General features: G+C 40.9%; 1 protein-coding gene across 3 annotated transcripts in view; it reads left to right on the forward strand.

Moving 5' to 3' along the window:
- Positions 1 to 20,050, forward strand: part of MTHFD1L (methylenetetrahydrofolate dehydrogenase (NADP+ dependent) 1 like) — a 152,450-nt gene that overhangs the window by 72,722 nt on the left and 59,678 nt on the right. For all 3 annotated transcript variants that reach the window (XM_066994190.1, XM_048076933.2, XM_048076935.2), the window contains 4 exons: positions 10,686 to 10,825; positions 12,498 to 12,539; positions 14,022 to 14,122; positions 14,521 to 14,698. In XM_066994190.1, the coding sequence (XP_066850291.1) occupies positions 10,686 to 10,825; positions 12,498 to 12,539; positions 14,022 to 14,122; positions 14,521 to 14,698 (461 nt within the window). The remainder of the gene's footprint in view (positions 1 to 10,685; positions 10,826 to 12,497; positions 12,540 to 14,021; positions 14,123 to 14,520; positions 14,699 to 20,050) is intronic.

The following is a 20,050-nucleotide window of genomic DNA, read 5'->3' on the forward strand; positions in this document are numbered from 1 at the left end:
GGTATATCAGGGTCAGTTTGCTGCTTTGACCCTGTCGTTATGGATATTTTAGTTTTGCAGTTTTATATAAGTGCTGTGTAACTAATTTGATTTGATTGAGAAAATAGATTAGATTCAAATGCAGGAAGAGAAAATGTGGGTCACAACTATTTTTAAGCTTTGGGTGGCCTATAGGTCTTTATATGCTGGGTCCTTTTCGTTGGTCCCTTTATACTTGATTTTCTATGCTGACAGCTTTATTGAAGCTGACAAACTCAAACTCTTCAACTTTGCTTCCTGCGGTAATAAGGCCCATGCTTGTGATGCAAGATCTGAGTGGGAATGAAGTGTCAGGGACAGAGCAGATGCTTTACATGCATGAGGATGCTGCATCTATCTCCTGCATCTCAAACAGAGCTCCCAAGAGGCCATATAACAGCTTCATAAATCACGGGTTGCAGGTTCAGCTTTTCCTGCAGTCAATTAGGAATTCAGCGAACGGTGTGGGGCCCTTTGCTTGCACAAGCGGTGAAAAAGCACAAAAATGCGGGGGAGGGCCGAGTGCAAAAGAGCAGCTGGGATGACAAGATGATGGGCAGTTATGAAGAGGAACTGAAAAAATATGTATATTAATAAATTATAATCTTCGCTGGAGGAGGATTCGCTAATAATGTACAAATATTTCAAAAATGGTAATGGGTAGATTGCAATGGGTATTCTGTTGCCTTGATTACGTGAATTGTGGTTAAGTGGAGAAATTCACATTAAGCATTAAACAAATGACTTAGCCGTGAGCTATTGAAAGGGTTTGGCTTGTAAACTCATAGAATTCTGGTTTGGTTTGATTTTTTGTTTGTTTGCTTTTTATTCTTAGTTAGGAAATCCATATATGAAAATCCTTCTGCACGTGGGATTTGTTGGTGTGTGACCTCAGCACCATCACTCTCCTCAGTCTGTGATTCTTTCTAGAAGATAGATTGCACATATACACACACACGGGTCAATAGACACAGTTATTTTCCACAGTGATTTTAACCAGCTGAGTCCTTTTTTTTGACATCCAAAAATTTTAGGAAAAACAGTAAATGCATATTAATGTTTGACACAAGCCATCAATCTTACACTTTGAGGAGAGATTCAAATACCGGTCTTGCACAATTTCTTTTAAAAATCTTGGTGATTAAAACCAAGCTAATGCCTACCTGCAAAAGGTGTAGGAGGGTTTACAGCTGAAAAGTTTCCGCAGTTTCCAGAATTGCTCCTGCTGCATTTCTCATGCATATGGCTATTTCATAATGTTTTTGCAGCACAGTGGCCTTACATCACTGGTTCTTTCCCCTCATCTGCTCTTTTTTGGCTTATGTCACATCTTCTCACCTCCAGGCATTTTTTTCCCCACCTCCTTAATAGTACTAACTGTATCTTGTGCTTTCTGTCTCTATGGAAAGTCATTCTGTGTTGATATCTTAAATTGTGTATGTGTTTGAAACATGTATTGCACTCTTGATATAATTTCTGCCAACAAAGAGCTCTCCACCTAAGCTCTCTGTAAGGTCTTGTGCAGTTATTTATAGCCCATGTTGCACTGGGCAATTTTTTTTCCCACCGAGACAAACTGCTAGTGCAGTGGCATGCTGTTCTTCCTGTAGATACATAACAGGAGTTGCCCTTTTCCATGAATTTCTAAGCCACGGCTCAGTAGTTTTGTCAAGAACAGTGCTGGTGGTATCACCTCCCAGGCCAGTCACGAAGGGAAGAAATTGTCTCCTAGCAGAGATTAAGTGGAATAAAAGAAAACCAGAATCTGCTGCTCCTAGGAGGAGGATTCAGCACATGCCTATGCTGAAAAGACAGCACCTAAATCATGGGGAAAATCGTTATCATGAGAAGCAGGCACTGCTGGGATGTTAGGAGGGCAGAGTGGGGAGTACCTCTCAAGATCTGTGCCTTTGTGAGGAGTCTGGGGGACTGGAGGAGGTAGCCCAAGGCGAATAGTTGCATGCATTATGGGGTAGGTTTACACCGAAATGATGGATGACTCCCCGCCTGGCATGCCTCGGGTGGTTGTGCCACATGACAGCAGCATTGATCATTCTGCTTCGGCCGCGCTCTTTGTTGTGTGGCCACGGTGGCCTCAACCAACATCACTGCACACCATCCCTGTGCAGGCTCTTTTGTTTTAGGATCAGGATAAGGAGGAGTGCATGTGACTGGCAAGGTGATTTCCTGGCCTCGCCACCGCTGGGAGACACACAGGAGCAGCGGCACCTCACGTGGCAGTGGTTAGCTAAATGGGTTTGGTCTCTGAGGGTGCCTCGTGTGGCTGCAAAATGTGAGGTATTCAGTGTTGGCTGTCTTTATCATCACTCATCACCTGATTGTGTTTCTGTTGCCGTTTAGAAAGCACATGATCTTCCAAGGCGCATGCTGAGGTGCTGTGCTATCTGGAGAATAAACTCCTTTTCTTCCCCTCTCTCCTGTTTTATGAATTGGTGCAACGTTAGTGCTAGGACAGGTGTTAATTCACGGCCCTTTGAAACGGGTAGAACACTTCCAGGAGAGATCTTGAAGCTCTCTGCCTACTTCTTGAAGTCAGCGTTTTCCAGATGCTTGTAACGTGACTTCTCAATGCCTGTTCCAAGTGCGTTTTCCGCAGCTCTTCCTGGGGGAGCGGGCTGAGCCAAAATCTGAGAGCTCAACAGAGAGCAGCCTCAGCCTCGCTTTGATGAAAGATGTGTTTGGGGCTGGAGTTTCAGCCAACTGCATCCTTTAAAAGGGAGAGTAAACGAAAGTCTGGTGGTGGGATACACAGAGAGGAACGTGGTCTAGGTGTGATGAAATTTATTCTAAGCACTCTGGATAATACTGTGGATGCTGTAAGTTAATACACTCCTTATAGTTTGGGAATTGTAAAAGAACGGCCTTAAATGAAGATCAATCAGTGCTGCTGTTAATTATTCCTTCCATGCAATGCCAAATAAAAAAAAAAGTGGTGAGGTTTTAATTTTGTAATTACCAGAAGGCTAATAATTCTTTGCCAAAGGCTGTGATGATCTCTAAGTATGAGATAATGTAATTGCCTTATTCCTGTGCCATTAATTGTACTCCATTTTAAAAACATGGTCATCTGTCTTATGAGCAAAAGGATAGCCTGTTACCTCAAAGGAAACGTGCTACGAATGGTAAAAGGCTGCAATCTAAAAATCAGTCCTTTTGTTTGATTTCTTTCAGGGTCATATTGTAACTTTCGAGACCGTTATAAATGAAGGCGGTTAGAAAAGAACTGTTTAAATTTGGCTAATGTATTCAGCTATCCATTACATAGCACTTGTGCAGGACCCAACGCTTAGCCTGCGAGTAATGACCTTATACCTGACTGTAGGACCCAGGAGGTAAGAACAAGGGGGCGTAAAACCCACCAGACTTAGCAGAGGGACTCAGAGAAACATGTAGCCCATGAAGCCCCATGCAGCTCTCTATACTTCTACGGAATTAATTGTTTGTGGATTATAAGACATCTTCAACTTTTTTTTTTTTAATTTTTATTTCTAGTAATAAATCCAAATAATGAGCTCCTTACTAGTGAGCTGTGAGAACTCATCAAATTTTAAATTCAAGATATTAGAGTATGGTTTGACAAGGTGACTAGTAATGAATTAACATTTTGGCACTGTTGAGACGGGGTTTTTTCTCCCTTCTTTCCTCTGCTTCTGCTGCTTGTTTGACACAGACACTTGTCTGGTCTCACAAGAGCTGATTTAAGTCTAACCCAGTGGAAAAAAATGTTCTGTTTTTGTTTGGTTTGTTGTTTGTTTTTTTTTGGTTAGCAAATTACAACAGTTTACCTTCCAATTAGATGCATACCAAAAGCCTGGCGGAAGTCTGGGCAGTGGGGGGGGAGGGATGGAGCAGGGGAGAAGGGTGATAGAATTAAAAGGGAGCAGGAATGCCCCCTTTCAGCAAGGCAGGGCACACAGTTGGTTCAACCATAGTGTCAAACCATGTCCTAAATTGGTGCTTTGTGGGCAGGAATCACTGCAGCTGCACTTCTGTGTATTTTCAAGAGAGGGAGGAGGCAAGCAGAGCGGGAAAGATGCACAGAGCGTGCTTTCTGTCACACAGTGCCACTCCTGCCAGCTCCTGGGTTGTGCAGTTAGATTTTATGCCCCCTGAATTTCAAATCCAACATATGCAGCATACGTATGTAAGCAGGCCTGTAAAATACACAAAGAGGAATTGTATTCTTAATTGCAAGAGAATCAAGATTTAAGAATTATCTTCTTCAATCTGGACTGTAGAAAACAAAGTGAACTTTTTGTTAGTCTTCTGTCTATCGTCTGGGAATAATCTGCACAAGTCATTGTGCATATTTGCTTGGTTAATGTACGGGATACACTTAGAAAATACTGGCTGTTAACAGCAATTGGTTTTTAAAGTGACTAACTGCAAGAGGTTAGCCTATAACCTTGAGTTTCCCATTAAATACTGTCTTGCGTTTAAATGGCAAAATCTAGCTTTTTTTGGTAAAAATAGATGTTTCTGAGCAAAAGCTTGAAATAGCTTATTAGGGGGTCTGAAGGGAATTGGCACTTAGCTGAAGTATGTTCCTGGAGCCAAGCCCCCTGCTCCTCTCAGGAGGGAGCGACACAAGACTCGTGGCCATGTGAAAAGTCGGTCCTTTGGAGGGAGGCCACGTGAATCAAACTGCTCCTGTCATGAGGTAGTATGGCAGAGCACTTGAATACGAATCTTTTTTTCAGCTGATGCATTTTCTCTATGTGGAGAATTTGAAAATTTACAGATTTTTTATTTTTTTTTACTCCAAAGAAATTTTTATCAGCAGAGGTCTTGGTTGCTGGAGCGCTGAGTATTGCAGCTTGCAGGTAACTGTGGAGGCAGGAGCTGGGCATTTATAGCATCTCTCGCTGGGGGTGCTTCTGCAGGTGGGTCTGTGTACCTTTGCAGTGGTGTCTACACAAAGTCTCAAGTGAATAGTAATCTAATATTGAATGTGACTTCAGTGTCTTTTTATTTGCTTTCTGAGAACAGAATGTCTTTTTCTCAGGTCTTCTTCCTAAAGAAAACCCACTAGTGATGGTTTTGACCTAAGATGCCAAAACTTCCATATCTGCTGGTTCAGTCTAAGATCTGTATTGGTGATCAGTCTGGAGACATTCTCAGTGCCCTTACCTCTGCAGAGCACACGCTGCCCTGGCATCTTTCTTTAGCACTGGATGAAAAGTACCTGTTACCCTCAGTGAGCTTTGTTCTGCCGAACTAATGGCAAATATTTTTCCTATTCCCTTCTCTCATAAAACTCACTGAGACACAGAGAGAGACAACAGCATATAACTTTCAGAGACAATTGAAGCTATTTTCTTCATGGTGTGAAAAATGCTCATCCTTAATATACTTGCATGTAGTTTTCTACTGTGCTGGACTTTTTGTGTCCAGCTGTTGTTGCATGCTATCTGACAGTGCATCAGAAGAAAAAATGAACAGGAAAACTCCATCTCCTGCTGGGGGGGGGGAGGGGGGGGGGGGGGGGGAGAAAGAGGAAAAAAGGAGGGGAAAAAAATAAAAATCTGTTCCATTCCAAAATCAGTCATAATAATGGAAGTTCACATCAGATGAATTGCCAGTCAGTATGGACAAACATCTGGCTTATTCATCCCTAGCTATACTAACAAAAATATGATATCCTGTTCACTGATCATCCTAGTTTATCTTGGCGGTTGTGCACCTTGATATTTTTCACTTAAACAAGAACATATCAGTACTCTACAGCTAGCATGCCTTGAGATCCAGGTTCACAGTTCATGTGCTTCTGTGACTTTGAACTCTTCTTTTCCTGAGTTTACCAGCAGACAGCTGCACCAGAACAGATATGTTTACATGTGGGGAGTAAATGGCAGCTCGCAGCTCAGAGTTTCCATTTCCTTTTACATTGTTCAGGAATCCAAGCTCACAATTCTTGTCCCAAAGCTTCACCTAATGTGTATGCATCTGACTTGGCCCGTTGTGGTGCAAGCATTTTGTTTTGACATTGATTTGTTGATAGAAAGTGCTGACTAGGGAGAAGCTACTTACAGTAGGAATTAGCCTCAGTGTACATGAAATTACTTTGTTAGTGAAGTATCTTTTTTAGAAAAAATCACTTTCAGTATGGGGTTTAAGCAGTATGTAAATGTGAGCCTAACATGGAACTACTTTATGCAGTTATAGCATGATAGATGCATTTTTAGGTGGAGAAAAAATTACATTTCGTATTAAGCATGACTGTGAAATCTGATTAGATGCTTAAGCCATGACACTGACTGTTTAAGCTGTTGTCATACATAGGTGATAAAATATTCCGAGATGTGCTTGGCAAGGCATAATTCCATCAAAAGGCTGTGGAAATGGCAAACAAGAAACAAAACCATTAGAGTGATTTGTTCATTTGCCTGAACCCTAAAGAGGAATTAGAGACTTCAGCAAGTGGCATCAATTGCGCAGAGGGAAAATCCTTGCTCTGACTTTATACAGCCTGACAAGCTTCCTATTATCTCTCTTGCTTAATTTCACATTTATGAGCTTTCACTCCTCCTCTCCCCCTTTTGTTTTCAACCTAATTTGGATGTTTCAGGTTTGTGCTCTGAAAGAAAGCTATAGTTTATTGGTTATTTTGGTAGTCGAACTCAGTCAAGTAGATATTGTGTAAATGACCTGTAGAAAGCCCTGTAGCAATGTTTTGCCTACTGCTACTTTGAAATAAGATTCCCTAAGTTACCCTGGTGTGTGAGAATGAGCTTAGTTTTTGGTCACCCTCACATGGGTCTTCCGTTACGAAAAAGTTGAACTTACTGAAGCATTTTGATTGAATTAATTTCTGATGTGTGTGTATATTAATTGCTAGATTTGACCTGTAGGCCATTATTAAAATTAATGTACTGGCAGTGCACTGCTGATACACATAATTTTAATTTTTAATTTTCATTGTAGAAAATTAGACTACTACTAAGTAGTAACTAACTAAGTACTAAGTACTAAGTAGTACTAACACTACTAATTTGAAGTCTAAAACTAGAAAATTCTAGTTGTAGAATTAGGAAGGTCCGGCTGAATATGAGGGGGCACTTCTTTACTGTGAGGGTGGCAGAGCACTGACACAGGTTGCCCAGAGAGGCTGTGGAGTCTCCTTCTCTGGAGCTATTCAAAACCCGCCTGGATGCCATCCTGCGCAGTGTGCTCTAGGTGATCCTGCTGGCAGGGGGGTTGGACCAGATGATCTTCAGAGGCCCCTTCCCACTTCAGCCGTTCTGTGATTCTGTAATTAGGTTTTGCACTTTATATGACCATGTAGTGAGACAGTGTGGAGAGCTGTATAGTCTGAAAATTATGCTCAGAAAATAATCTTTTAGTACCTGTCTAGATCATTGTCCAGTCTTAGAAGTGCAAGGAGATGTGGAGCAGAAAGCAAGACCTGGGGCTGTAACAGCCCTGACCTAGGTGGGATATGTTGCCTTCAGATTGCACTCTGAGGCTAGCAGTGAAGTGCAAATACGTAAGCTTGCTGAAGGTAAATCATTTACCTCTTTACTTTCATCACAACCACTGTGCTTGTGGCCAAGAAATCAAAGCAAGCAGTTAACGTCATGCCAGCATCCTGGTGTCTATTACAAGCCTCCCACCTGCTTGCAGGGCAGCAGCCTGGGCAGCAGATATTCAGGGGGACCACAGGGGTCAGGGTAGTGGGGTGCTGATGTTGGGTAGCTGGGGTGTATTGCAGAGGGCACGAGGGGGTCTCCAGATGGAGAATTCAGCCACTGCTGTTGCTGAGATAACCACACTCTTAGTTAAGAGCGCATCTCCTAGTCTAAGACTAAGAGAAGTGCGTGGAAGAGAGTGTTGTTCTTAAAAGCAGTTAAAAAATAAAAAGAGACTGTTTAATCATGCAGTAGTAGTTGCATCATAAACTTCCCTTCCTTCAGCTGAGGTGCAGCCGACCACATCCATGCTTAGGTAGACGTTTGTTCCTGAAATCTTCATTGGTTCGCTCATAAGCTGTAATTACCTTCTGTTGACAAATCATATACAAGAAATGATAACCGAAATAGAACAACACGTATTACTTTGCATTCCTGTTCTTTCATTTAAAGTGATTAGCTGTTTTATCTCATAATCTCTGAATGTCGACTAGCTTGAAACTTCCCATTCATGGTCTGTATTTGTTTTTCTTTGGCACTTTAATTTGGAAGCAGGAAACAATCTGAAACTAATTGTATTAAGTGTTTCAGCACAAAGATTTTAAAATATAATAGCTTGGCATATTACTCCATCTTCTCTCTATTCCTCAGAGGAAATAAAATGGACTTAGGGACTTTCATCCAGGCAGCTTTTGTACTGCATCCTGTTTCCTTCCTCACGTTTGAGAAAGCACCGATATTCCTCTCGAAACTGAGTAAACCTGTTCTCTGTGTCGTAGCAGTCACTTCGCTGAACACACGTGTTTTGTTCACTTTTCTGATGTTGATACAGGGTTTGGGCTGTTCACATATGCATTGAGTTCAGGCAAGTCTGCATTTTGCCCCCCATATCAAAGGAAAGCATGGCAGAGAATAGAGAGGAATATGCACAGCTAAACGGATAAGCGTCTGGGTGTTTGCCCTGGCTTTTTAGGCTGTGCGAAGGCAGTCTAGCACCTCCCCAGAGCCCTGAAGTGCTGCGTGTGCAATTCCTGCACTTGTTGGAGGGCTGAAATCTCTGCTTTTTGCTCGCTGAAAGGTAGAGAAAGAGGGATCCAAAGTCAAAGGAAAATTGACCCTTGGAAAAGCTTGGCATGAAAAGGATTAAGTCCCTGGAAACTTTGTTTGGAAACGTTAGGAGACTGCTATGTATATATGCTGGCAACCTTCGTAAGAGACAAATTATTTTCCCACCCTCTCAAGTACTTGGTAGTTTATCTGTTGTTTATATTAAAGATTGATCGTGCTTATGTATTCCTGACAGAGTTCTCATTCATCACCCTGAGCCACGTAAGAGGCTGGAGGAGAAGAATGGGGGTTACTGGAAAGTAGACGTGATCGCTGGCTCTGCTTTTAATATGACATGTCCTGATGTTAGCTTTGTTCCTGTGAATCATTGTGTTTGTGTAACCCCCCCCCCCCGCCCCCTTTTTTTCTTGTTGTTGCTTCCATGTTTGATATCTTTTTTCTCAGGAATATTAAAAAGAAAGATAATACACTTATTACAGTGATGTTGGGGAACGTTAATGACGACACTTGTCAAGTTACTATCTCAAGAGGTTTCTGCTCCCTGCCATGCCCACTGCCCTGTTTGCTGGCTCTTGCTTCCTCCCCCAGCCCCAGCAGCCATTTCCTCCCTCGGAGCAAGCCGTGCAGGCGATTGTTTCAGCCTGTGCCAGGCGAAAGGGGTGGAAGGGGGCCAGGGGAGTGAGGACAAATGCACAAAGGCTGAGACTTCCTAAAGTCCGTCAGCTGCCAACCGAGAGGGACTTTCTCCCACAGAAGCAAGAGCTGATCTGGAAGCTGCTCCTCATACTCCTTGAACCCACCGAAGGCTTCCAGCCCCTAAGTGTTCAGGCAGCTCCTTGTGATCACCTTCAAAGCTTGAGAGTCAAAACTGCTGGCAAGGGGCGGAGACTGAAAAGGAATTTGCTAGGTTTTGCAAGCTGCTTGGGATTATGGGGGCACACTACCAGCCCTGCTTGGAATCAAGTCCAGAAACCTCTAGAGAGGGCTATTTTACCACCCTGGCTTGTCTGCCTGGAAGTCCCTTCCCATCTTCCCGAGCCATGCTTTGATCCCACCTTTCAGGGTGTTCTGGTGGAAAATAGTTACGTGGGCAAATTTTCAGCCAATAGTTTTAATCCCTTGAATTTCTGAATTGCAATGTGCTTATGTTTTCCTAATAAGAAATTCTTTGGATTTTAAAAGAGGCAATTGAAGTAATTGATACTTGACAAACCAGAGCAAATTATCTCCAAAGACATTGTCATTTAATACAGATTACCTTCTCTTTTATCTGTACTTCTACTAGAAATACTGGCATATCTTAATTCTGCACAGATTTTTTTCCTGTGTCATACTACATTAATGTCTGACAGCTCTTTCGTGTGAAGTCCTGTAAAAGATTTCACTTTTCAGTAGCATCTTCGAGACTGAGATGTGACTGTAGATGCTGGCTTGTGTTTATAATTAAACATCTGCGCCACAAAAGCAAGAGATGACCAAAAGTTCTGCAGACGTAGGGGAATTTAGATATGATAGTTGTGAAGAAAGCGTATCTTCAGTGCAATCGAGGGAGAAGGAATAACGTAAGGAAGTCTTACATCTGTAAGAATTTTCAAACATTTTAAATCAATCTAATTATACAGAAATATCTATTTTGGAAGACTAGATGTTTGTAAAAGACTTTGATTCCAACTCATTTGGATTGCTTATTTTTTTTTTTTCCCCCCATATGACTACTTTTGATGACATATTGTACGTATCAGGAATAAGAGAATTTATTTCTGAGTTGGGAATAGTTTTTTAATCAGACTCAGTAATGTAAATAGACCTCTATTTGAAAGTTCATTCAAAACTGAGTACTGGTGTATATTTAAAAGCACTGTATGGTAAAGTAGAAGTATCCCCCAGTGTTTAACCGAAAGCATGTTTTATGTGTGGTTTTGTTTTGTTTTGTTTTTTAATGTTTAACAGTGACTGAAGCTGGCTTTGGTGCTGACATTGGGATGGAGAAATTCTTCAACATCAAATGCAGAGCCTCTGGCTTGGTTCCCAGTGTGGTTGTACTTGTTGCTACAGTGAGGGCTTTGAAGATGCATGGAGGTGGGCCAAATGTAAGTTTTTGCACCTTTCTTGGAAAATGAAATTGTTGCTGAAGTTTGAAATAAGTAAAATATCTTGGTTTAAGAAACAATGGGGGTAGCTTTTGGAACAATATTTAGATACCATCTCTGAGTTAACTCATCATATAGTTGTTAGCTCCAAAAGCAATGCAGAAATGCAAAGGCACAAATGAAAGAAGAGGACTGAAAGAGCTCTGAAGAAGCACTAAATCTTGTGAGGGAGGGAAGTTTGCTTGTATGGAGGAAAGAAAAAAAGCTATGAAATGTATGTATTTTCTTTTCCCTGCATTTTGAAATAGCATATCTGAGTGCACTGAAGTAGTCACAAGCTGGGAAAGTTGGCAGCTGAGGAGGACAGAGAAGAAAGTTCATGCTGCAGTATGTGAGCGGAAGTAGGGAACATTGTTTATGAAAGTTTTGAGATTTCTTTCACTGCAATAATGGGAACTCCTTCTGTCCTTTTAGTCTACTCAGGTTAATTCCCTCAGGGACGCAAAGGTAATTGGTACAGGTGTGCAAGTGTTTTCTCAGTGTACCAAAAGTATATCACTTTTTGCTATTTAAGCCAAGAAGACACTTGTATAGATAACTGATTCTAGAAGTATTCCTCAGTCATACAATCAGACTGGACTCTGCTAGCCAAGCAGACAGACACTAAACTCCTTAAAACACTTTCTTTTGTCCGGCAGCATGCAAGAGAGTGGTGCTGCCAGGGAAACAGTCTTACTGGATGAAAATACCAGAGCTGTTTCCACAGCCACAAAATTTTGGACTGCATGGTGGTCTTTACAGCAAATCATCTCGTAGAGCTGAGCTTTTTCCATTTTCAGTCTTTCAGTTTGACATAATTATATAACTTTGTATCATTTTAGTCCACTTCTAATGCAAGTTTCCTTTATTTTTAATAACATTCTTTCTTGTATGTCAGGCTGGTATCCTGTCATGTACTTTATCATTCAATCTAGCAAATATACCACTTGAATACGTCCTCATAGCAGTCTCTATTTCTGTCTGAGTTGTGTCTTTAGCAAGTATAGAGCTTTCATTTGGTCATGTAATACATCAGAGCCACACTGAATGCCAGATACTTTTATGGGGATCTAGCTATAAAATGAACCAAGACCAATGCCTAGGAGAAAAGTCACCAAGTCCAGTACCTGAGATTGATATATTTGGTCCTGGGAGGCTCAGTATAGTACCCCAGTCATACTCTGCCATACCTTTTTTCTTTCCAGCAGAGGAAGTTACTTGCATGAAATTGCTTGCCATGGGCAATAATTACAGAGCACCCAAAGATGATGATTGTCTTCTGTTTATCTGTCAGAGCTGTTCCTTCAGCCAACTGTTGGAGGTTGCTTTCCACTGTCTTTGCACTGCTGGTGCATCATTAAACATGTAGAACAGAGTCTGATTACATTCTCTAATAAATGTTTTACAACAAGTTGCTGAGTAACTACCTGTGTCCTGCTGCTCAGATACAGTGGGAAGTGTTGCTACTCTCCTTGCATCGGTGTAACTTACAAAATAGAGGCTGCAATCACCCTATGATTTTTTTGTGCCATATTTGTACTGCCAGGCAGTATAGAAAACAAGCAAAACTGCACTTCTGACTACTTAGGATCATGACAAGTGTTAAATCTGTGATGACTGATTATTATTCCAGGTAACTGCTGGTGCACCCCTGAAGAAGGAATACACAGAAGAGGTAAGAGGAGCTATTACAAAACTTTAGGAGGAGTTTTTGTTTAAAAACCACTTGATGGTTATCCCTCCTGCGTGTGCTATGTGTGTCACTGTATGGTAGATTGTACTGAGAAACTAAATCAGCTGAAAAATAACTTTTCAGTAAATTTTCGAGGATCAGTAAGTTTTCAGACTGATCAGCTCTTCATTCAAGTCTGTCATATAGCCTCTCAAGCGTTTCTGGCATTCATGGCAGCACAAGGGCAGAGTAGTGGTGCAGGGGTCAAAGACACTCCCTGCAATTCGTGACAGCTTAACCTGTTCATTAAACAGCAGGCTTAATCTGGAATTGGATGTCATTCTTCAAACAAAAGTAGATTCTTCAAGTTTGTTTTCTTTGTCTCTTTGCTGTCCTCTGGTATTTTGATAGTTTTACAATCAGATCACCTTTAGGTTGAATACAAATTCAAACAGCCACTTTAAGTCTTTTGATTATATCAGGCTAAGGATATGTGTGTTATTGCAATTAAGACAAGCCCTACAAAGTTTGAAGTAATAGAGTAAATAAGGAAATCTAGTAATGTGCTTTTATCTGGGACACATGCATAGATTAGAATATGTATCTAACGTCATCAATTAAATAGCACACTTCAGAAACTCAGAGGTAGTAAATTTTCCGAACTGTGTTTACTGATGAATATATAGGTGTACATATCTGACTTAAGTAGTGAGTGGATGTGTTGTGTGATACCCTCTATATTTTGAAGTCTCCCACGTGTGTAAGTCTTATAAACTACATCTCTGTGGGTCTAATACTTCTGAAGTCAGTGGGAAGTGTGAGTACCTTAGCAGGATTTCCATTATTGATGAGTTTCTGTGGCATTGCACAAAGGACTGTGATCCTAGTCCATTCTTCCTGCATTTGAATATGAAAGAGGTTTAAGGTGTCTCCTATGCCCATGGATTGATTTGTCCTCTGAGAATGAGAGGACATGAGCACAAAGAGACCAGAGTAGCTGAGGAGAAAAATGATCTGCCATCCACCCCAGTTTTGGGGGCAACATGTGTCTGTTGTATTACTATCTGAAGGTATCTCCTTCAAGGAAGCCACTGATCAGAGTAGGAGGGAAAGGGGAACAGGCAACAGGGCTGCCAGTGTTTTGTGTGAACCTGCCCACAGACCCTTTTTGGTATCCTTTGTATTGACTGGCAGCCAGTCATCAGCTGCACTGTCTTCTCATGTCCTGGAAAAGAGCGATGCATTCATGTACAAATTTTGGACACTGCGTAATCACTTAAATATGTCTGTTGCTTATTAATTTAAATAAGAATTAATAACTACCAAAATGTTTTGTCTGGAAACATTTTACTTGCCCGTAACTGTCATGATCAGCACTGTTTATGTTCAGTTTAATTTATGGAAAATCCCATTAAAACATTCCATTTGGCAGGAGCAGGCTTGATGTATCTGACCATTTCCATTAATTTTTATTTAATTGTGTAGAACCTCCAGCTGGTAGCTGATGGCTGCTGTAATCTACAGAAACAGATTCAAATTACTCAGCTCTTTGGAGTTCCTGTTGTGGTTGCTCTAAATGTCTTCAAGTAAGTCTGTTCGTTTGTTACTTTTGTGAGTAAATTCACAGATCAAATTTCACACTTCTTCTTGATTTATAAATTAAACAGTTTGGGCATGAAGAAAAGGAGAAGTATTGAAGAACTTTTAATTTTTTTTCTCCATTATGAATATCCTTTAAATCCTTAGCTTGTTCTTAAGGTTTTAAAGCTACAAAAAGTATATAATGTTATGGAAATATTAATGTCCATGTTAATTAGTTATAGTAATTATTAAAAGTGTCCTTGAAATGCAAGTATACATGCTGCATGTAAATGTGCTATGCATATGTCAACTTTACATAAAAACTACTGATGTAGAGTAAGGCTAAATGTATAAGATTATAAAATAGAACTAATTAAACAAACCAGAATTGTTTGGTTGGCAGAACTGACTCTCCTGCTGAGATTGATCTGGTGTGTGAGATTGCAAAGCAGTCTGGAGCTTTTGATGCTGTACCCTGCAATCACTGGTCGGATGGTGGTAGAGGAGCAGTAAAACTAGCTCAAGCTGTGGAAAAGGCAGCCAATCAGAAAAACAGTTTCAAATATCTCTACAGCTTGGAGGTAAGATTTTTTTTTTTTTTCTTTTATGAATGCTTGCTACATCAGTTTTGGATTTAAAATGAGAGGAATGTTGCAACAAAGTTATCTAGCATACTTGGAAAGGGGCTTGACTTAAAATCATAAAACCTGGAGAGAGCAAGCGATCTTTGTTGCTTGTCTAATCAGTAGTGCAGGATACTTACTGGTAGTGCTTATTACTTAGTGCATTGAATATTTTTGATAAGGTCATGTTTAGCATAAAAATATATCTGTAGCTGAAACACCTACAAACTGTTGTAGGAGACTTCACAAAGATACAAGTCATGAAGCTTCTCCTGACAATCATGTAAAATGAAATACAGTTACTGTCTCACGGTCATAGGTATTGCACCGATTTGTGGCTCTCTGAAACATTCACTGCCTACAAGAGAAAGGTGTTAGAGATAGCATGGGTGCACTGCACATCTGTCCAGGCATGGAAGTTAACACAGAGAGAAAGCTCTGTCTCTACCAGCACTCAGCTGCATGCCCACAGCATGGGTGGCCTGATTCTGCTCCTCCTCTCCCACTGATCAGGATTGGAGTCTGCTACTGCAGCGTGGCCCCACAATGCATGGGTCACTCCTGCTGTGGGCCTTGGGCCCTCAGCCTGTCCAGCAGTGGCCCCCTGCCCTGCTCCAGTCACTGGCAGCAGCACCCAGGAGCCCTGAGGCCGTGGCTCACCCAGCTGCTGGCACGCAGACCTCTGCTCCTGCCTGCGGTGTTCACACCTGCATGTGCAGAGCACACAGCAAGGCCATGCTGAAAGCAGCCAGAAATCAGATTTACACAGGGTAGGGGACCGACTGTGCTGATCAAGCACAGGGCTCAGTCAGACAAGAGCTGCTGATCAGCCACCCTTAACATTCAACCAGCACTTTATTCCCTCTATCCTTTTTCTACAGCTGTTCTTCTCCAATTGGCCTTAATTATTTCCTTTCCCCTTCAAAAATCTCCCATTTGTTTAAAAAAAAAAAAAAAAAAGTTTTACATGGTCCCAAAATACAGCTCTTGCTGCATCCCATAATGAGTTCTGTACTTGTCACCTCTTTAGTTTGTAAAGTTTTCTGAGGAAAGTGTCTTCCTGTTGACTCATCTTGGTGGATTTCTCACCAGGGACAATGGTCTCATCCTACTGCTTGGATGGTCTTAGGAAACAACCGATTCAGTGTGTTGTAATTACCACTGATTAGGTTTTTTCACTGATTACATCATTAGGGTTCCTCCACCTATCATTGTTTCTCTGATCCTTGGTCAGGCTTTGTGTTTAATATGCTTAGCTGTTAGATAACCTAACAAAGGATAGTTTGGTCCAAGTTTCAATCCTATCTCTGCTGGAGATGGTGACTCTTTTTCCGTGTCTTAGAAGCTTTGTTATTGCAGTCGTCTGCAAGGTCACGTCACGGCAAGGTGAGCCTGTCAGGAGGAGCAGCTTGCAAAGAAGGGCTGTGTGGCCCCTGAAAGCACTGAGCTGGAGTACCACCATACGTACAGGCTGAACATTTGGAGGGACATACTGCCAGGGAAATTGCATAAACAATTTCTTGGGACCTTCCCGACTATCCGAAGGTGGGTGGGTTAAAATTTGGACAGCAAAATAGACTTCTCTGGCACCAACGCAGCCCTTGTCAAATTTCAGATCTTGTTCCCCACTTGACAGTGCTGCTTAAGTTTCTTTTAGAAAAAAAAAAGTTTGAGTGCTATTTCTTAACAGCAGAACCTTAGCTTCATTCTTTTAAATGGCTGAAAGTTCCTATTTTGATTCTTCTTGCCAGAAAAAAGTTCAGCCTGAGGTAGATGTGTCCTACTTGTTGTCTTTCAGTCTATCTCCTCCCTGATACGTACCTGGTATCAATTGTACCCATTTTATTTCTTCTTTTCACCTCCCACACTGTTTTCCCAAATGTCAGTAATCCAGCCAGCTCCTGTTAGTGTTAAATACTGCCTTCACATAATTGACGGCAGTACCTTGGGAATGTAAGTGCTATGGCATCTGTTCCAGCCTTTTTGTCCATGGAACATTTTTACAGCCAAACAATGAATATTCCTTTCTCAGTTTGTCTTGAATTGAGATGCTCTGGAAAGTAAAGATATCATTTTATGCTTTTTGCATAATAAAATGAAAAAAAAAAGAAGTTTATTTCAGAAACACATGTAGTAGTTTTCCCCAGGGAACATTTGTGTTACAGAGATAGCACACAAGCATTTGATGAATCCCATATTTAAGCTCTGAAGTTACTATATTGTATATAACTAAGAATCTTGTGGTATGAACGAGTAGAAAGGATTGGTAAGGCTGGTCACTGCCTCTCTGAAGGAATACAATGAGATTGATTTCTACTTTAATGTCCTTCCCAAGCACATCTTCTTGTGCTGTATTGCATAAGCAGTGTGATTGTAGCACAGAGGGAATGAATCACACCTTTACATCATCTTAATATCCTGTAACTTAAAACAAATAGTATAAGCCTCAAAACATGTTGAAGGGATTTTATAAAAACATATAAAAATCTTAAAGTAATGGGGAAAAAATAAATTCGGGCCAACAAAAATACTAAAATATCAATTTCGGGCTTCTGTTTCATTCTTACTGGGCAAAGGATGGGGATTGAAGCAACTTGGAGGCAGGGGAGTGAAATACAAGTTCTGTCATTTGTAAGGTATGGTAGGTCATTTACTCACTATGCTCATAGAAACATGAAGGAAAACCAGATGTTAATTATGGTTGTAATAGGGTTTTTTGATGCAGCCGTTTTGGGGGCTGAATTCTAGTGTTCAAAGGGGGGTATCCATGAAAGAAAAGTCAAGAAACAAAAGAGAGATGGGATTCAGACACATGGTTTCTCCTGTCATTATGCCTAAAAGGGGGTCTAAGTGCAAGGACGTAGTTTTGTCCCTTGTCTTTGTAGCAACTGCTGGAACTGCTGAAAAAAGATTTATCAAGTTGCTTGAATACTTTCAAGTCTCAGTTGCCTCAAGTTTGGGGTTTGTGGGTTTTTCTCTTTCCCTTCATTCTTCCCCTTCATTCGTATCTCTGTCTTTGGAGATTCCTCCATTCTTCCCTTTAATCCACATCTCCATTCAGTCCTTTGATGTCTACACGTCTCATTTTCTTCAGGCTGGAAAAATTCATCAGAATTTACTTCCAAAACTGTCTATAATTAGAACAACTCCCAGCAGCACAGACCACTGTAGGAAAAGGTAGAAGCCGCAAAAGATTCATTCAACATTTTGATGTTTTGAAGAAAACATTACCCTCAGTATTCAGAAACAAAATTCCAACTCCCTTACGTATGAAACTGTTTTAGAACTCTTTCTACTAGTCAGACCAAAGGTTGCAGCAAGCTATATTACTGATAGTCAGTGTGCCTTCTAATTACAGGGTAGCCCAGGACAACTGAGTGCTCTTTGGATTTGTTCCAAATGACATATATCTATTTGCAGTGCTTTTTGTAATTTCCGAATGCATCTGAAAACAAAGGCTGAAAGGTGTTTACAAATGTATATCATGTGAGAAGAACGAGAAAGGTGTTTTTTTTTCCCTCTATCTGTCAAATACAAGTAAAAAGCTGAGGATCAGACTTTTCCCTTTTTTATGAATCCTGAGATATGTTTATACATTTGTACCGTGTTGTCAAGTAACATCCAAGCATGTGCTGAATGAGCGATTCTGGACAGTGGACACAACACAGTTGTATGGGTTCAGGACTCAGGCTCAACTAAGTGGTCCTGTTGAGTATCACAGCGAGCTAGTCTAATTAGAAGACTGTGCTTGTCTGCTTATATTCCCTGAAGCATCTCAGTTGGTCTGTTTTAAACTTCCTGAGATGTCTCTACATGACACAGTGCTGTCCCACTTTTAGATTACTTTTCACATTTTCTTTATTTCTCTAAGCAGGCAAGCTTTTGTTTTTATCCTACTAGCTGGTGTTTGTACTTTTTTAATACTCTTTGATTTTAGTAAGGGTTCGTTTGACATTTGGTATTAGATGAACAAATATTTTTCAGGAGCTGAAATGAGAACAGAATAAACTTCAAGCATACTTTGAGGGTACTCAAAAGAATACTGCATGTATTATTTGGGGAGCATATATATGTAATGGTGTCAAAAAGCAGCCTCTGACAAGTAACCCCTGCTCTGTTGTCACTATAAAAGTATAAGAATAGGACGTAAACATACAGTATGCTATGAAATGCTTGCAGTATTAGGAATTGGGGGTGAGGGGGAGGGGTTGTTCATGACTAAGGATGAGATTTTTATATAATAGGCTTCAGAGTTTATAATATAGTTTAAACAATTATTAGTAGTAGTTGTAGTAAGTAGTGTAGCAATGTGTGGTTTTAATATGAATTTTTGCCTCCAGTGCAAACTAACCCCTCTTATTTTATTGTTGAATCAGTTTCTTGCCAACTGTTTCTCTTTAGCGTTTGGAGGATGGGTTTGTTTTAAAGGCCTCCTGAACTCTGTGAAATAATTTGTGCTTTTTTAAAACATATATATATATTCTTGCTACATATGGAAAATATCAAAATATCAACTCTTATCACTGTTGACTTCCTTTCTGGGTTCACTATTCTTGAAATATGGGTCTTTAAGCTGCAGCAGAAAGCTATTACTCAAAGTTGACTGACCCATTAGAAGTGAGTTTAGATAACTATGGGGAGGATAGGAGAGGATGGAAACATACGCATCCCATTCCCAAATTTCTCTAGCTTTAGTGCTTGTTCTTGGTGTGGTGGGGGAGGTAAGCTATATTCCCCACTGGTGCATGCCTGGTGGGGAACCTTCCGTCCTTCACAGAAGTGAGACTTCTCTGCTTTTGGGAGGGGAATGCTTGGGGTCTCTTCTGTTTCCTCCTTTGTTGAACTCTTCGATGACTGCAGCAGCTCTCCCCAACCAGGGGTATTAACCATAGGTCTGAATGAAGGCAGGCACTGGGTTTTTGAGATGCATTGCTTCTTCCTACAAGGCACTGGGAACATGGTGGGTGAACACTCCAGGAGATAAGAGAGGAGAAGGACAGGCAAATGGCATGAGGCAGGATCAGCAAATAGGGCCAGTCAGTGAGTTAGCAGTGTCCCTTTAAAACAACACGGCAAAATATGATTGAAGTACCTCAAGTCACTGATTTATGCTGTGTTGGAAAACTACGTTGAAGAGCGTGAAGGTAATGAAGGGGAGGGAGGAGAAGGGGTTGTTCCAGACTTCCAGGTTTGTCAGATGACATCTATTTTTGCTAGTGCTTTGCCTTTAAGAAATATGACAAGTGAAAATAATTCCAGGTTGTACTGTGGAAGTTGATTACACAAATATTTTGGCTGAGTGCATTGAAT

This window comes from Anser cygnoides, chromosome 3 (assembly GCF_040182565.1).
Source record: "Anser cygnoides isolate HZ-2024a breed goose chromosome 3, Taihu_goose_T2T_genome, whole genome shotgun sequence".
NCBI lineage: Eukaryota > Metazoa > Chordata > Aves > Anseriformes > Anatidae > Anser > Anser cygnoides.